The sequence below is a fragment of the Triturus cristatus genome, chromosome 10 (assembly GCF_964204655.1).
Source record: "Triturus cristatus chromosome 10, aTriCri1.1, whole genome shotgun sequence".
In the NCBI taxonomy this organism is placed as follows: Eukaryota; Metazoa; Chordata; class Amphibia; order Caudata; family Salamandridae; genus Triturus; species Triturus cristatus.
In genome coordinates this window covers 515,996,719-516,015,698 of record NC_140593.1, presented here as the reverse complement: position 1 = coordinate 516,015,698, position 18,980 = coordinate 515,996,719, and the positions used below count along the sequence as shown (strand labels likewise).

Sequence of the window (18,980 nt, the reverse complement as noted above, 5' to 3'; positions counted from 1 at the left end):
CATACAACTCTCTGCATTGGTGGAATCCACAAAACCTTTGCAAGGGCCGAGCGTTCCAAGAGCCTGTTCCACAAATAATACTGACGGCGGACGCGTCTCTCCAGGGATGGGGAGCTCATGTACTCAATTGCACAGTGCAGGGACTATGGACAATACAACAAAAGAAGATGCACATCAACCTTCTGGAACTGATGGCAATCTTCCTGGCAATGAAGGCATTCAAAGTACACTTGTGCAACAAAGTCGTGTTGATCCGGACGGACAACATGACTGCCATGTACTACATACAGAAGCAGGGAGGAACACACTCTCCACAGTTGTCTCATCTGGCTCAGAGCATGTGGAAGTGGGCCATTCAGAGGAACATATTCCTCATGGCGGAACACCTCCCCGGCAAGGACAACCAGATGGCGGATCTGCTCAGCAGACACAGCCACCAGATGCACGAGTGGGAGCTACACCCGTCAGTACTCCAACCGTACTTCCAACAGTGGGGTCATCCAGAGATAGACCTATTCGCCACAAACGAAAACGCAAAATGCCAAAGCTTTGTCGCCAGGTTCCCACATCCACAGTCGCAGGGCAATGCGATATGGATGAACTGGTCCGGCAGATTTGCGTACGCTTTTCCCCCAGCGCCATTAATACCGCTGGTGGCACGCAAACTGCGACAGCACTCACTGACACTCATCCTAGTTGCTCCCACATGGGCGCGCCAGCCATGGTACACTACCTTTCTAGAACTTTCCGTGGTGCCGCATCAAAGGCTGCGGATCAAACGTGCACTCTTAAAGCAGAACCATGGCAAAATTCAGCACCCAGATCCGCAACAGCTGAACCTGGCAATCTGGCTCCTGAAGTCTTAGAGTTTGGCTACCTAAACCTGCCACCTGACTGTATGGAGATCATTAAGGAGGCCAGGAGACCCACTACCAGAGCTTGCTATGCAGCTAAATGGAAGAGGTTTGTCATTGCAACAACAATGACATTAACCCGCTAGACGCATCCATTCAAAACATAATCTGTTACCTCTTACACCTATACCGATGCAATCTGGCATACACCTCAATACGTATCCATTTGACCGCAATAGCAGCCTATCTCCAGAACAGGCAGCACCTCTCTTTATTCAGAGTGCCTGCCATCAAAGCTTTCTTGGAGGGACTTAAACGAGTAATTCCCCCAAGACACCCACCAGCACCGGTGTGGAACCTCAACTTGGTCCTCACCCGACTGATGGGTCCACCCTTCGAACCTCTCCACTCATGTGAGATTCAATTCCTCACCTGGAAAGTAGCTTTCCTAGTGGCAATCACTTCGTTAAGAAGAGTTAGTGAACTCCAGGCACTAACCATTCAAGAGCCATTCATACAGGTTCACGCAAACAGGGTCGTACTACGTACCAACCCCAAATTCATGCCTAAAGTAATATCGCAGTTCCACATGAATCAAACTATTGAACTGCCTGTTTTCTTTCAGAATCCACAAAATGTCGCTGAAAGAATGCTCCATACACTAGATGTCAAAAGAGCCCTCATGTACTATATAGACAGAACTAAAGACTTTAGGAAGACAAAACAACTTTTCGTTGCCTTTTCTCCACAACACAAAGGCAACGCCATCTCCAAAGCAGGTATAGCCAGATGGATCGTTAAATGTATTCAAATTTGCTATCAAAAGGCTAAACGCACATTAACGATTCCCCCACGAGCCCACTCAACACATAAGTTAGGGGCGTCCATGGCTTTCCTGGGAAACATTCCTTTACAGGATATATGTAGAGCAGCCACATGGTCCACTATACATACATTTACCAAACACTATTGTGTAGATGTACACTCAAAACAGCAGGCAGCTGTAGGACAGGCTGTTCTCAAAACTCTTTTTCAGACCGCTGCAGCTGGCACTGGTGGCCGCCGCTAATAGGAGGTACTGCTATGTATTCTATGCACAGATATGAATTCAGCAGCCCACATGCCTCGAACTGAATATGCTACTTACCAGTATGCATCTGTTCTTGGCATGTAGGGCTGCTGACATTCATATCGCCCACCCTCCTCCCCGGCGCCTGTAGCAGCTGCAGCTCTCAGAATTACTGTATAGCATGGTCATCACTTTCTGTATCTACTCCATCACTGCCACAATGGCGAAAAACAATCTGAGGATGGAGAGGATGCCCATGCGCACTGTGGTCCAGGGGAGGAGTCACCTATCTCAGGATACTTCGAAGAGACTTCCAGGACAACAACGTGCAAACATCCGGACCCAACACTAGGCGGCGATCTATGCACAGATATGAATGTCAGCAGCCCTACATGCCAAGAACAGATGCATACTGGTAAGTAGCATATTCACTTTCAAGCATAATGTTTGGTTCTTGGTCGTAATGTCTTGCCAGGCGAGCTAATGCTTCTTTATAAGAATTCCAATGTTGCGCATCCCCAGCTTCACCAGGTGGTGTGGGGAATTTTGGTAAATTCTCAAATACGTGTTGCGCTGCCAAACCCAGACAACCATAAAGGATTGCAACTTTGCGATCATGAGAAAATTTAACAGCGTCTATAGCGACAATATGATTTTCAAATGCTTTAACCCACTGACGCCATAGGATTTCTGGTTTTCCAGGTTGTTGTAAAAAAGGAGGCGGTTGCGCAAATTGTTGAGCAGAGGCCATGACAGAAAATGAATTATCACTAAATTATATTTAAATAAAATGACTTATCTTGCTATGTTAAATAACACAATTTTAAATTACAAATAAGCAACTAAGGTAAACAAGTTACTACTATATCGATTTTGCATTAATATTAATATTATGCATTGAGATTAAAGCATTTCCCTGAAAAATTTAACAACATAGCTCTGAACTGCGTTTAAAAATGCTTATGAAGGTGTGCCTGTCACCGTGAGAAGTGCAGGCTGAACTGTGTTTAAAAGATAGTGTGCCTGTCACTGTGAGATGAAAGTGAAGGTTGGATCCTACCTTGGATCTGAAGAACCGCGCTGTATTGCCTTTGAATTAAGGTAATTTAAAGTGCCTCAGAGTTTGACTGCTTCCGTATAAACCAACAAGCGTCGATCTTCTTGCGTGCAGCTTGCTGGCGTTGCTATGATACGCGTGTGTGAAGCGTAATGGCCAAAGAGCGTCAGGACACGCCCCTCCTCGTTGCTAGGGAACACCGCGTTGCAACCGTGATGTCCCAATCACGAAGAAACCGCCCAGAATGCCCTCAGCCTCAAATGCGGAAGACAGGAAACCGCCTCCCACGATGAACCTTCAATCTGGCAGCAAGAGCGTGCAAGCGGAGTGGGGCGGGACACCAAGAAACAGCGTTGCCTCCAAATCTTTTGAATAACGCTGGTGGGTGCCAGATGCGTGAATCGGTCCTTTTTCCTGTCGCCAATGTAATGAAGATGGTACGCAGGTAAACTTTAGTTGATGAAGTTTATTGAAGTAAATACAGCACCCACAGCCAAGCGCTCCCGCTGCGTACCAGGATCTCCACCAACTGATTAACGTTGGTCGAATCCTGGCACGCATCGTTCGCAGCCAGACCGTAGAACTAAGATCAAACACATACAAGCTCTCGCGCCTTCAGCGCGAGAGCATTTAACATATGCAGCATACTACCACCACAATGATAAATGGTCAATAGACTTACTTTGAAACTCAGTTGATAGCCCATTCTGTCACCACGATACTAGTTGTTTGTCTGCCCTGCTGTCATCGGTAGGTAGGAAGGCTGATGTGTACTTATTGATTAATTATGGTCTGTGCCAGCCTTTCTAGTTTGACTATTCACAGAGGTAGGCTCTAGGGCTGGCCAAGACAGGAGTGAAATATGCACCTTAATACTGGCACAATAATGCGAGAATAAAACCAGTTTATCACTGGAGCTGTCTTTTAGTACTAAAGCTGTCTTACTAATGGTTAAGGTGCCTTGCTCCAAACTTGTATAAAGATACAGTATTTGGCATGACAATCCTCTCTTACAGACAGAGCAACCAAGCTAGCATTGTTAGCACCCCAGCAGTGAGGCAATCGGTATAAACCAGCCAGCGACTGGCGCAAAGCCTCTTTGCACACGGGGCATAGCTTATGTATCAGCAGTGCAAGGGTCCCTCACAAGACACGCTGTATTGCAGAGTAGGTATGGCTATCATTCTAGTAATGTGTGTTCTCCACAAGCAACAAGGAGTACATGACCAGAAGCTGTGCAAGTATTCCTCACATAGATATCAAGGCCAGTTTTCTTCTGTGTTGCCTTTTGTTTTTCAGGGCCAGTGCAGTGTATAAGTATTTAAGCAGTGGGCTTAGTACTTGCAAGGAAGGGTAGGTTGAAGCTGCCAGACATGCCAGCCGTATGTTGTGCAAGGTACTTTGACTAACGTATATGTCTCTGATGGGGTATTGATTTTATATTCCGAAACCTAAGCATTGTTTTTTCCTAGTATCATCCTTGAAACTGGCATTGCTGTGTACATAGCCAGGATTGAAAGGATTACCTGCGCTGACAATGCAAATAACACATTTGTGTTGAGGATTGTTGGTAATTCGTGAACAGAGCTAGATTCTGCATGATTGTTACTTGATTTTTTTTTTTTTTTTTACATATTTCTTTAAGAATTGTGAAATATTGTATTTTTCTTTGCAGATGACGACTTTGATCAGTTTGATAAACCTGGTTCAGAAAGGTCTCGGCGAAGAAAAACTTCAGATGATGAGTCGGGCAGGTAATTAAGATTTGTTTTCTTCAATGTCAAGACACTGTACATTGTTTTTTGTTGCTTTTTGTTTTGGGTTAGGGTTTTGTTTTTAATCTGCCAGAGTTGATATACAAGTTAAGCTGTTTGCTTCAGCTTGTCTGTTAATAAATGCTAGGGAACTACTATAATAGACTTCTTAGACCTGTGCTAAAAGTGTACTGAGCAGAAAGTACTGTAATTGTGATGTAGCTTGTCAGGGGAATGAGGGCTTCTACTGTGTTTCTACTGGACTGTCACTGTGAAAATGTAATAGGTTCTTTAAATGGACTTGCAGAGGGGGGCGTGGCCAATATGGCGGCCGCTTCGGACGCTTTTTGGCGAGCTCTGAGGCAGACCCGGGAATTATCCTTCCTCATCCTCCCCATTGTCCGTCACTAAACACTGAGCGCAGCAGAGGAGCAGATCCAGAGTCGCCACCAATAGCCAAAACCCGCTGTTGCTGAGGCTTGTGACACGGCAGCCTTGCTACTGATTGGGGCCTGTGATACTGAGGCCTTGTGAGTGCGGCCCTTGTTGCCTCATGGTAGAGTAGTTAATTCAGCACTCTGTGCATTGAAAGCAGATCCTGTATTCTTTATGGATGTCTCGATGTCCCTGCGGCTGGGGCCCTGTCGGCCTCGGCAGGGTCACGCCATAGGCCTGGGCGAACTACCATGCAAGCAGATCAGGCCGCTACAACCAAGGACATAGGCCTCCTGCTGCTCCCTGCTGGGCCGTGGTGAGTACTGCGGATACCCCCTCCTGAGCGCCAGCAGTGGAGCGCGGCCTGCCGAACTGCCATTGGGTCGACCAAATTATCCATCCTCCTACCTGTGGGGCTCAGTTGCCGCAAAAGGATGCTGCCTTGTAATTGCCCCGAATTACCTGCAGAGTCCTCTGCAGGCCTGATCCTGTATATAAACCTTCTGCGGTGCTTGGCCGGGCCGCAGTGACTGTTGCTGACTCACCCCCACCCCCCCCCCCCCCCTGAGTCACTGGAACCTGCGCATGGCTCGCCACACTCTAATTGGCCTGCTCGGTGGGCACAAGATCTCTCCAGTGGAGTGCTCCTGACCCACCAGGACTGAGGTAATCTGCTGGAGGACTCTTTGTGCTGGACGGGGAGGCTCCCTCGCTTTTGCTGGCTGGGTCCCTGGGGGAGAACATAGAAACTTTCAGCGTTATGCTGTACATGTGACTACCTGCAATGGGCCCCCGGAGGCCTGAATGGACAGCGAGAGGGGCTGGGGGGGGTGGTCCGACAAGAGGGCCCTGCCCCCTCCTCTTTAAACATTCCACACAACATCCACACCCTCTGCGGGCCTCAGCGCTGGGCCACGCATACTCAACAGTGTCGGCGCCGCTAGTACCATTGCCCCAGGGGAGGCAGCAGTGCGCCTCCTGCACAGTCTGCCTCATTGGATGCTACCCTTTCCCCTCCTGTGTGCCGTGAGAGCACTCCAGGGACGTACCCCTTTTATCCCAAGGAGGCTGTGAGCGCCTTTCAAGTGCAGCAGATGTAATCTCGGGCCCTCAGCCGTCCCTCTCAGGCCAGCACACTCACTGTTTCGGATGGAAGGCGCAGTGTTGGTGTCGCACTGCAGCTGTTAATATCTGAGGCCAGAAAGCCGGCATTGGCCCGTAGATCTATTAAGCAGACAGGAGGGGCGCCCTTCCTTAGTCACACGTGGGCACTGCCGGGCCTGTCATTTACTGGGCAGTCAGACAGCAATCAGGCCTCCAGGAAAACGGACAGCAAGGGGAGCAGTCAGCCATCCCGGCATAAGCAGTAAAAGAGCAGTGTGCCCCCACATGTCCTTGAAATCAAGTGTTTCAGTGCCGGGGCAGAATATGTTTCCCCTCTATAATCAGAGCAACTGGGGGGAGGGTGGGGTGGTGGGTACAGGGAGTGTGGGGGACAAGGATGAGGGAGGATGGGCGGGTGGAGTCAGCTGTTTCTTTATATTTGTTTAAATTTTGAAGCCACTCTACACATGTCGATTCCTACTTACAACTTGGAGGGGGTGATACACCTGGGCGTCAACTAGTCATCCCACACACTGAACAAACACCATCCTGGGCTTGGGCTTCCTTCGAGGAACGCATGCTACCGCTACACTGCATGGGGATATGCATTGATACTACTACTGTGATCACATGGAATGTGCGTAGCATTGCAACTCCTGCTAAATGATATCTAATTCATGCACACCTCAAGCACCACTGCATGCGTATTGCTATGCTGCAGGAAACACACCACACAGAACTTTAAAACGTCCAGGCCAACTGGAGAGGGCAAGTACATTGTATGTACTTTTCCACATTTTTCCGTAGCGTTCTTAAATGGATAGCACCAGGGATTCCATACGTGGTAGAGAGGGACAGCACAGTCGATTAGGGTGGACATGTGATACTAGAGGGTCACTTAGATAGGGCATAGCTGACAATTGTGGGCATTAATCCACCAAACTCCACTCAAACAGACTTCTTTGAAGCTCTCACCCCTGCGCTCTTCCAGGACTGTATGGCTCCCACCCTTTGCGGTGGTGACTTTAATTGTGTTCCAGATATGCTCTGGGACCTCTCTACCCCCCACCCATCCCCTTTACAGGGTGCAGCAGGGTCTTGAACAAGGCAACACTTCTGATCGTGGCTGATGCAAAGATGCCCATATGATGTGTGGTGACTAGGTCACCCGGCAGGCCGTGAATACTCCTTCTATTCACCGGTCCACAATCTCTGTGCTAGGCAGGACAGTCCTCTGAACCTACCACCTGGGTCCATTGGTTGTCCAATCTCAATATCTGGCTCACACCCTTTCAGATCATTGCCCGCCCCAGGTTCCCTTGCAGTGGGCGCACCGCGCATACGTATCCCTACCTGGCAACTCCAAGCCGATGCATTATTGGTCCCTCCCTTTAGTGAGGGCCTTGCTACATGCATTACCCAATACTTTGACCTTAACAAGGGATGTACTTCCCTCGAGGCCATAGAATGGGATGTGCATAAGGTAGTGGTAAGAGGTCACTGCATGGCTACTTCATGGGGGGGGATCTGATGGACTCTGCATGAAGAAATACTGAAGGTGGAGAGGGAGCTGCGCTCCTTGGAGAGAGCAGTGGTTGCCCAGAAGACGGCGGTTGAGCATCTCCGGCGCCTATGCGAGCGGCACAGGGAAGCCGAGACGAGGCTAAGATGTCATGATTACAAGCACCGCCTAACTATTTTGCATATGAAGGGCGTGGGATCAGTCCGATTATTGGCATGGCTGGTCAAGGAAGGCCAGCAGTGCATTCCAGCTGGAGGCAAAAAAAGCGCTGATGGCTCCATGGCCAACATACAGGCACACTTCAATGACCCGTTCCTCGATTACTGCTGTACTCTGCGGTACAGAAATGTGGTGACCCCTGGTCTGTTAGGCAGATTCTGTTAGGCAGATTTATGGCTGGACTTCCGCTAGCACGACTTTTCCCGATTCAGTGGGCGTAGCTGGATGAGCCCAGCCATTGATTGATTGATTGATTGATTGATTGATGACAATATGGATGGTGTTGTGCGCTCGGAAAGGGGGTCTCTCTCGTTCTGGCCTCCCTGCCTCTGTCCCCCCTGGGAGGAGTGGCAATCGCCAAGATGCTGGTGCTCCCCAGATTGCTATATTTGTTTGCCATGCTGCCATTTGTCCGTCGCAAATGTTTCTTTTGTGAACTCAATGGCCTCTTATCGGCCCTGACATGGGGTGAGGATCGTTGACGGATAGCTCTAGCCATTGCACAATGACCCCTCCTTGAGGGGGAATTGGATGCACAGAGGTAAAAACTTCAGTATGTAGGGGCATAGCTGCAATAGCCGATCTGCTGGTTGGACATGATACCAAACGCTGAGCAGGTTGCTGTCTGAGCTAGACTTGGTGAAGTGAGTGTTTACGCAAAGAGGATCGAACATCATGACAGTGGCACGAATATGTTGCCGCTCATTAATACATGGTGTAGTGACGCTCCAGTGATGCAACTAGAGCGTCATTGGTTAATGTACAATGCCCTGGGGTCAGGGGTGTTATGTTTGTGCCCCTGTGAGTTAACTGTGGTTAGGTTTGGCCTGCACCATATGGTGGAAATAAATAAATTCTAACCCAGCTGAGTGTGCTGTTCGAGTATTAAACATTACCTTGACTCTGCATCATATGCTCCGGGCCTCCATCCATTCTTCCGCTGTTCAAGTGGTCGCGGCCCCGGGCCAGTGCATCCGGGTCCCGACACAACACTGGCGATGTGCGGGTGTCTTCCTGCCGCCCTCGGCACAGTGTGGCGCCTGCAAACATTTCAGAAAAGTACGGGGTGCTTATACCACTTGACCAGTGCAGCTTTGAGCAACCCAGTGTACATCGTGCAGCAGTCTGAGGCTACCCGATCTGCTTTGCAATGCGGGCGTAGTCTCTGTGCCTGGGCTGGTGATCAGTGCTGGAAGGTATTCCTCACAGCGGCGTGTTCGGTGGTCGGCTACGGCCTCGTGGTGCTTCATGTTGTGAAGCGCCCCTGCTGGTTGGATCAGGCGAGAGGGACAGGCTTGCACAGCACGTTGGAGAAGATCCCAGTAAGACCTATACACAGAGACTGGGGGAGGCTTTGCATATTTGACCTTCCCTTTGGCAGGGGCGCTGACGGTCAGGAAATATCTGTGGAAAGCTACCCCGTTTACAGTGCATGACATCTGAAGGACAGGTGCTGTTTTGTCAAGAAAAAAAATAATAGAAATGGAAAAACAATAATAAGGCAAATAAAGGAGAGAAAATAGGTACCCAGTCAAGAGACATTAGTGAATTCACAATCCATACCAGCACCATGGCAAACATACCAGCTGTTGAGCCATTCACAGTAGAAGGCAATCCTAAATGGAAAGAATGGGTGGAGAGAGTGCTGCTGTTCTTTGAAGCCACCAGAATGGACAATGCACACAAGAGAGCCCCAACCATACATTTAAGGGGAAGGGACATTTATAAAATACCCAAGTCAAATAATGAGGCTGCTCCCAAGACACACCTCACTTTATAGCGGCTCTCATGGCACATTTTGAACCCATGGTGAACCAGGACTATGAGAGGTTCGTGTTTCGTCAAGCAAGGCAGCCGGCTGATGAATCCATTGATGTTTTCACGCACATCTTGAGGAACTTGCCAGTACATGTGGTTTTAATGAGGAAATAATGGGACAGATCATTCATGAATTGTGCCTGAGCTAAACTTTGTGAGCGAATACTAAAGGAGTCCGGAAAATCTATTGCAGACATCCTAACACTGGGCAGGACCAAGGAGCTCCACAGAGCCGGAGCTACCCACATGGAAGCAGCATTACAGACACAGGTGAAAACGGAACCAGTAAACGTCATTACACAAAACCCCACTGCAAAACAGGTAAGGGGAGATGGCACCAAACCACGAACCTGCAGATACCGCAGGGGCAGTAGCCATCGCCCCTCTGAGTGCCCAGCGAGAGGCAAGAAGTGCGCAGGCTGTGGAAAATTTCATCAGTCTGTAGTTCGGGAAAAGATCAAGGGCAGCGCTCCACCGTCAGCACTCTACCAGAAGTTTGAGGGAATAGCAGTGACATGGATGATGACAAAACCAAGGACCATACCATCCACTCTGTTTTCACCATTGCTGCTTAAACCACTCGTCGCCTGCCGCAATGCCAGATACGTGTTGGAGATAACACCATCACTGCCATGGTAGATACCAGGGCAACTATCAACATTGTCTGCTGAGGCCTACGGTACCATGAGACCCACCTCAAAATTAACCCTGTGACGATTAAGAGCCAATGGCCAAGATAAACCTCTGGTGATGTGGGGAAAATTCAGGACAGCCATAACATATGGCTCACATTCGTTGGAGTCCCAAGCGTATGTCGCAGGAGAAGGCCATGGTATGCTCCTAGGCTGTCGGGTGGCTGAAGATCTTGGCATTGTACCATTTGCTTTTGGAATCCATCAGGATGCTCTAGCTCAAATTCTTGGTGAATTTCCCACAGTGTTTGAAGGAATAGGGTACCTGAAGGGTAAAGCGATCCCCCTGCATATTGACTAGTCAGTGTGGTCAGTAGCACTCCGACATCGGCGTTTGCGCTCCATCTGAGACCCCTTGTAGAAAAAGAACTGTACAAGCTTGAGGCTGCATCATTGCCTAGAAAGTAATGGGGCCACCACCCTGGGTATCGCCAATAGTGGTGACACGAAAACCCAAACAGCCTGGTGTGAGGTGCGAATATGCTTAGATATGCGCATGCCAAATGTTGCAAAAAAAGGGAACAACATTTGACGGCAATGATTGACGACCTGATTGGTGAACTCATTGGAGCCAGTTGGTTTTCAAAGCTGGATTTGTGTTTAGGATATCACCGACTAGTCCTTGATGGGGATTCCCGCTGTGTTACAACTTTCTCAACACATGTGGGGCTGCGGGGCTACAAGCGTTTGAGCTTTGGCATCAACAGTGCTCCAGAATTTTCAAAACACTATTCAGGAACTTCTGGTTGATCTCCCTGGTGTTGTTAATGTCAGCTATGACATTTAAATTTATGCTAAGACTGTGCCCGAACACAATGAGGTTAGAGAATATGCTCCAAAGAATTCAGGAGTCAGGAACTCTCCATTGCAGCAAGTGCAAATTCTTACAGCAGAAGTTACACTTCTTTGGATATGTGTTCTCGTCAGAGGGAGTGACTCCGGATCTGGGCAAGGTAATAGACATTAAGGAGGCACCTGCCACCGTCCTGGAGATGTGCAGTTTTTTAGGCATGGTCCATTATTGTGGCCGTGTCATTTGAGATCTCACTACCTTGATGCAGCCTCACCGTGAACTCTCCAAAAAGCCTGTCCCCTGGTCATGGGGCCCTGAGCAGGAGGCTGCTTTTCAGGTCACTAAATACGCACTATCCTCCACACCACGCTGGCTTACTTTGACACCCAGAAGGATGCTACTATAGCTGTGGACGCCTGCCCTAAAGGATTGGGGGCAGTACTGATGCAACAACCTCCTGAAGATCAGGAATGGCTCCCGGTGGTGTTTGCAAGTCATTCTCTGAATAGCACCGAGAGAGATCTTCACAAATTGAGAAAGAATCAATAGCCATCCACTGGGGATGTCGCCATTTACACCTTTATGTATACAGAAATCCCTTCACTGTGACAACTGATCACAAGCCGCTAATTCTTATGTTGTACTGTTGCTATGCCACCTCTGCGAATTGAGAAGTGGATGCTCCAACTCCAGGAGTAAAATTGTCCTGCTGAGTACCCCCCCGATCTCACAACCCGGTGGACTATTTGTCTCGGCATCCTCTGGCGGCTACTCTCAAGGAGGACGCAGACGCCGACGAGACGGAAGAATATGTCTGATATGTGACTGACCGATCTCGTTCCATTCCACTCTCTGTGGTTGTCCTACGCCAAGCCACGAACCAAGATAATTGCCTTCAAAAAGCTCTTGAGACAGTGAAGACTAACCGATGGTACACACTCAAGAAGAATTGGGCTCAGCTCACCCCTGAGGTGCTGCGAATTTTCGAGAGCTTGTGCTACATTCGCCAGGAGTTGAGTGCTAACCTGAATGGGTGCCACTTGAAGGGACATCACCTTGTCATTCCCACTACCCTTATGGACAGGGTCATTCAACTTGCCCATGCCGGACACCAGGGTCTGGTTAAGACCAAGAACCGACAGTGAACAAATGTGTGGTTTCCTTTGATAGATGAAAAGGTTGAAGATGGGGTGCCAATTTTTATTTTGTTATTTTTTTTTACAGAGTTTTATATAGCGCAAACTTGACCCAAAGGTATCGAGTATCAGAGCGCTTTACATAGCACCAGTTGCGTTACATGAGGACACATTCATTATTTTGTTAGGCAGGGGGAGATCAAGAATCACATAATGTTCAGCGTCATTGCCGAGACTCGAACCTGGTTCCCCAGATTCAAGGTCGACCGCCCTAGCTGTTAGGCCAACTCCTCTCTCAACGTTTGGGGAGGCTAGTCTTTCACCACCGGTAGTGACCGAGAAGCGGCCCCAACGTCCGTGGGTGTGTGCCAGTCTTCATTTTGGGAGTCTCCCAGATGGGAGACATACTCTCATAATGATTGAGGACTATAATATACAGAGGTAGAGATTCTCTCTTTCCTGAGTGCCATTGATGTGGTGCCCAAATTGGAAAAGAATATTGAAACACATGGATTGATCAAAGAGCTGCAAACTGACAACGGCCCACGCTTTCAAAGTCACAGGATGGTGTCCTATCTTACCTCCCTGGGGATCATTCGCAAGAAAATTACCCTGCGGTGGCCCCAAGCAAATGCGGAGGCTGAAAGGTTTGTGAGAACTTTGAATAAAGTCATTTGGATTGCCCCATCAAGCCATCAAACTCTGGAACTGGCAATCTACTCCTTCCTACAAGACTATCGCCAGACTCCCCATTCTACTACAGGTCGGGCCCTGGGCACCTTTCCATGGGTAGGGTGGCCTCAGACTCAGTTCCTCATCATCCTGGATGGTTTCCGGATCCAGTCAATGATCACCTTGTGTATGATCAACGAATTATGTCCAATGAGCAAGTTAGCTGTCTCTGATCACCTAAAGTGTGTGATCCTCAAGTGGGTGATGTGGTTCTCGTACAAGATCGATGTCCTGGAAGCAAGTTCAGGCTACCTTGTGAGCGCACTCCCTGGACCATTGTCTCAGTGCATGGCTCTCGAGTCACTGCTCGGCGTGGACATGAAACACTCACTCATGACATTTCAGCATTCAAGCGGTTTCATCAGCAACAAGGCTGTACCTTAGAGGGTGGTGATGACATCACACAGCCATGCCACAATACCTGCATTCGGTATGGTCTCCATACAATGCCATCTACCAGACTGAGAGGTCATCTGGTGTAAGATGGTCTGCCTTGTGTCTGGTAGCCATTAGTTTTCAGGTATGTGACATTACAATATGTTGATGTCGTTGGTATATGGCATCCTGGGTCGTCCTTTTTCCCTGTTCAGCTATGAAGTTTTCATAACGGTTTTTGTTTATAGTATTTGTTCTCAGTTTGTATTTTGGGGAGGAATGTAGTGTCGCTCCAGTGACTCAACTGGAACGTCATGGGTCAATGTACAATGACCTGAGGTCAAGATTATGTTTGTACCCCTGTGGGCTAACTGTGGTTTGGTTTGTCCTGGACCACGTGGTGCGAAAAAAAGAAATACTACCCCAGCAGTGTGTTGCGTCAATAACATGACCCGGGCCGGAGCAGGGCATTAACCTTTAACTTGACTCTGTCATTTGTTCTGGGCTGCGGGACCTCAATTCATTCCTCCCCTGTTCAAGTGGTTGTGGCCCCGGTCCAGTGCATCCAGGTCCCAACACAACACATGGGTGCTGCCCCACCATACCCTATTCACCATTCTGGGTGGAGGACTTGCCATTGTCCACAAATCCACCCTCAGCTTGAGCACACTCCCCGACGAGCCCACAGACCTGATGGAACACCTTCACTTCAAAATACTGGCCAGCCCTGCCTCCACCCTCTGATGAACCTTCATCTACCGACCCCCTGAACCCAGCAGTCTTTTCGTCAATTCCATCACGGACATCATCTCCCCGCATGCCATCGTGTCCACCAACTACACCCTACGGGGAGACCTCAACTTCGACCTCGACAACCAACTGGACCCCAGCACCAAATCCCTCCTGGACAACCTCCACAATATTGGACTCTGCCAGATAGTGACAGAACCCGTGCACTCAGCGGGACACACCCTCGACCCCCTCTTCACAACAAGAAACACCATCAACTTCTGCCACACCACCGAACTCCCATGGACTGACCATCGATGAGTCCACTTCACCTTCAGAACACCCACCATCCACAGACACAAGCACCTGCTCCTTCGAAGAAACTGGACCAGAATCACCAACGACCAGCCAATCTCATCACTCAGCCACTCCACCCATCGCGGAAAACAACAACCCTAACACCGCAGCCCGAACCCTGCACAGATGGATCTCCAACAGCGCCAACACCATAGCCCTCCTCAAGAAAAACAACAACACACACGCCAAGAAAGCTAGATGGTTTACCACCGAACTTCGAGAGTCCAGACGCACTGGCCACCACCTTGAAAAGGCCTGGAGGAACACCAAATCCACAGAAGCCCACAACAACTTCAGAGCCGCCACCAATGCCCCCCAACAACTCAGCAGAAAAACGAGGAAAAAAGCAATTGAAGACAGAATCTCCACTCATGCACACAACAGCAAAGAATTTTTCAACATCATCAAGGAGTTCGCCCAACCCACCAGCGAGTCCACCGACATCTCTCCCTCACAAGACCTCTGCGACAAACTCAGCACTTTTTTCCACCACAAAATCAAGAGCATCTACGACAACTTTGACGAAGACAACCAACACACTGAACCCTCACCAACCAACCCGACACCCTGAAGCCAGCGATCGACAACTGGACAGCCCTCACCACCAAGGACACACTGAAGAAGATTAAGTCGATCCACTCCGGGGCCCCCACAGATCCCTGCCCCCACCACATTTTCAACAGAGCCGCCGACACCATCGCACCCATGCTCCGCCACACCATCAACTGCCCCCTGGCAACCGCCTCTTTCCCCGACAACTGGAAACACACCAAGATCAAACCCCTCCTGAAGAAACCCTTGGTGGAACCCACCGACCTAAAAAACTACAGACCCATCTCCCTGCTCCCGTTCCCAGCGAAAGTCATTGAGAAAGCCATCAACAGCCAACTCGCCACATTCATCGAAGAGCACAACATCCTCGACTCCTCCCAATCCGGCTTCAGAAAAAACCACAGTACGTAAACCGCCCTGCTTGCCGCAACAGACTACATCCGCACCCTACTGGACAAAGGAGAAACAGCAGCCCTCATCCTCCTCGACCTCTCAGCGGCGTTCGACACAGTCTCTCACCGCACCCTAATACGCAGACTCCACGACTCAGGGATCCAAGACAAAGCCCTCGACTGGATCCGCTCCTTCCTCTCCGGCAGAACGCAGTGGGTCAGACTCCCCATCCCCCCCCTTCCTCTCGGACCCTATACCAACCACCTGCGGAGTCCCCCAGGGGGTCCTCCCTCAGCCCTACGCTCTTCAACGTCTACATGGCTCCGCTCGCCCCCATAGTCAGAACCTACGGACTCAAAATTGCGTCATACGCAGACAACACCCAACTCATCATCTCCCTATCTAACGAACCCAACACCACCAGACACAACTTTCGAGAAGGTTTGGAAGCAGTCGCCAAATGGATGAAAAACAGCTGCCTACAACTAAACACCAACAAAACGGAAGTACTCATCATGGGCCCAAACCCCGACGCCTGGAACAACACCTGGTGGCCCCTCGCCCTCGGAAGCCCGTCCACCCCCACGGACTATGCACGCAACCTGGGAATCATCCTGGACTCAGCGCTCAAAATGGACCGCCAGATCAACCCCGTCTTGTCCTCCTGCTTCCACACCCTCCACCTCCTACGTAAGACCTTCAGATGGATCCCCCTCAAACACAGAAAGATTCGACTACCGCAACGCACTCTATGCCGGAATAAACCAAAACCTCACCCGCAAGCTACAGACCATCCAAAAACGCTGCCACAAGACTGGTCCTCAACCTGCCAAGACACTGTCACTTCTCCCAGCACCTGCGCACACTCCACTGGCTCCCCATCGAAGCTAGAGTCACCTTAAAGACGCTCACAAGGCCCTCCACGACACCGGACCAGCATACCTGAACAGCCGACTCAAATTCCACGCACCCCAAAGGACCCTACGATTCGCCCAGCTCTCTATGCCGTGGTCCCTGACACCAGAAAGACCATATTGGGAGGCCACTTCTTCTCCTTCCTCATGGCCAAAGCCTGGAGCGAACCTCCGCTCCACCTCAGACAGACATCGCTCCCCATCTTCGCAAGAAACCTCAAAACCTGGCTCTGCGACAGACGCCCTCCTTGACGGACTGGAACATGCAAAACACCCTGCCCCCCGATCCCCTTGAGACCCTTACGGGTGAGTAGTCGCGCTTAACAAACACTCGATTGATTGATTATTTTTGACTAACTACTGGATGTGCGAGAGCTGGCTGCCCAACACAACCGAGCACCATACAAGAAAGCAGGGATTGAAACCTTGGGCAATTTCTTTCATGACGGAACCCTCTTGTCCTTTGCAGACATTATGGAGACATATACCCTGGATACAGGACACCTTTTATCCTATCATGCTATCCAACACACCGTGCGAACAACGTGGGGCACTGGAGAGACGGAATCACCCGTCCTACACATGCTCCTATCGATCAGTGGGACATTTAGAGCCATTTCAACACTTTATATGGTGTTGCTGACTGTAGCTTCAGAGGAGATTGGGAGGGCACTGACATGGTCGAATGAATTTCTTCCTCAGCCATGGAGAGACAGGACCTAGGCGCGGGCATTACAAAATGTAAAGGAGGTGTACAGGTTTAACGACATTCACCATGCTTGACTCTCTCCCCGACATGTTAAGTGCATGTTCCCTGCGCCTGAATTCTAGTTAGCAGAACTGTTTTTTTTTTTTTTATCATATGGTGTGGGAATGCCCGCCACTACAAATTGCATGGGTAGACCACAGCGGAATTAGCTATTCTCGCTTTAAAAGCTTCCCCTGAAAATTACCTCCTTGGTATATGCCCCAACGCCAAGGAAGATAAGAGTTGACACCCCAGGGATATTCCCTTATACTTACGAGATCACTACAGCATTGAAACCACATGACTGTCCCACCCCATTCAGTCATATTGGGAACACAATGAGGAGACGGATATCAGACACACAGGCGGGACCGTACAGCTCAATGCTGCTGTCCCATTGAACAGGTGCTTACGAATTACTCAGTTCTGGTAATCCACGGACCCGATGTTATCCACCCCCGTGCAGGGTTTTCTATAGGCTTTGTATACATGCTAACCTCTGTGTTGGTCGGAAGTGCTCAATATGGAAACTGTAACTTTTTTGATATATATATGTATATGTGTGTGTGGTCTGTATATCTATGCTGGCTTTATAATATACAGGTATCCCGGCACTCCAAAGTAATGTCCTATTCTAACCTGTATACGGCCATTATGGACAAACTACGTTTCATTATATCAGGACATCACTGGCAATAAACAAAGATGGGTTTATACAAAAAATACTCTTTTTAATATAAACAAGACATTGTACAAAACATCACAGTTTTTCAAATAAGACCATAAAAACCCATTGTCCCTAGACAAGCATAACATTTAGGAGACTATTCATAGAGGGTATTTGTAGGTTTACAGTCTTGATCCGAATACGCAACAGCCGACACGTGTTTCGTCACACCAGGTGACTTTCTCAAGGCTTTTCAAAAGTATTCTTTTCTCTGACTATAACGTTCCTATTGCTCCAAAGTGATTTGCCATTCACAGTCCAGATTTGACCAATATTTTCCTAGGTTACTAGCGATGTCCGCATATCCCAAAAGTTAGGATACCAGAAATTCACCTAAACCGGTAGCATGGCCTGCAACAGCCTGTCATGCAATTAGAAGCTGTTTTCTATCCTTAATGACACACTGCAATCTCTGCTGGCAGAAAGCCTAGTGTGTCCAAGGAAATGACCCCTGTAGAAGGCCATGGATGTTTCTGTGGGGGCGGGGGCTATAAGTCTTATGATGCGAGGCCATATTTTGTCTTGAAATACCAAATAGTTTCCTCTGTGAGAGAAAATTAGGATAAGGAGAACTTGTATTTTTGCCTGTTGAATAAGACGGTAGTGGAATATTGTGAGCTGACTTTTTTTTATAAAGAGGTCTTTAAAGGACCATTGCTGTTTTGTATACAAAGGAACTGCTGCAGTGTTTCGAAGATTTTGCCCTCAACCTTTGGAAAAAGTCTAATCTCTCCGTCTGTACTGTATAAGGAGCTGCTCACGTAAACTGATCTCCGTTCATGGACCTACAGATGGACAATTGAAAAACACCCAGTACTAACTGCATAAGACACCTTTTCAAGATGGGAAGAATTTACAAACCCATTCGTAGATTTCCTCTAATTATCCTATTAGGAGTCACATATATCTAATTTCTCAGCGGGTTTGTCTGCCTAACAAATGTTAACAGTGACACATTCTGCCTACTTGGATTTGGTTTGCTTTTGGCTCTCTTGTTCTG

At 48.9% G+C, this 18,980-nt stretch overlaps 1 protein-coding gene across 7 annotated transcripts in view; it reads left to right on the top strand.

Moving 5' to 3' along the window:
• Nucleotides 1–18,980, top strand: part of RBM33 (RNA binding motif protein 33) — a 594,498-nt gene that overhangs the window by 68,009 nt on the left and 507,509 nt on the right. For all 7 annotated transcript variants that reach the window (XR_014970135.1, XR_014970134.1, XR_014970136.1 and 4 more), the window contains exon 2: nt 4,656–4,734. Coding sequence is in view for 4 of the 7 variants with exons in the window: in XM_085631975.1 (XP_085488101.1) it covers nt 4,656–4,734 (79 nt within the window). In the remaining 3 variants the exon portion in view is untranslated. The remainder of the gene's footprint in view (nt 1–4,655; nt 4,735–18,980) is intronic.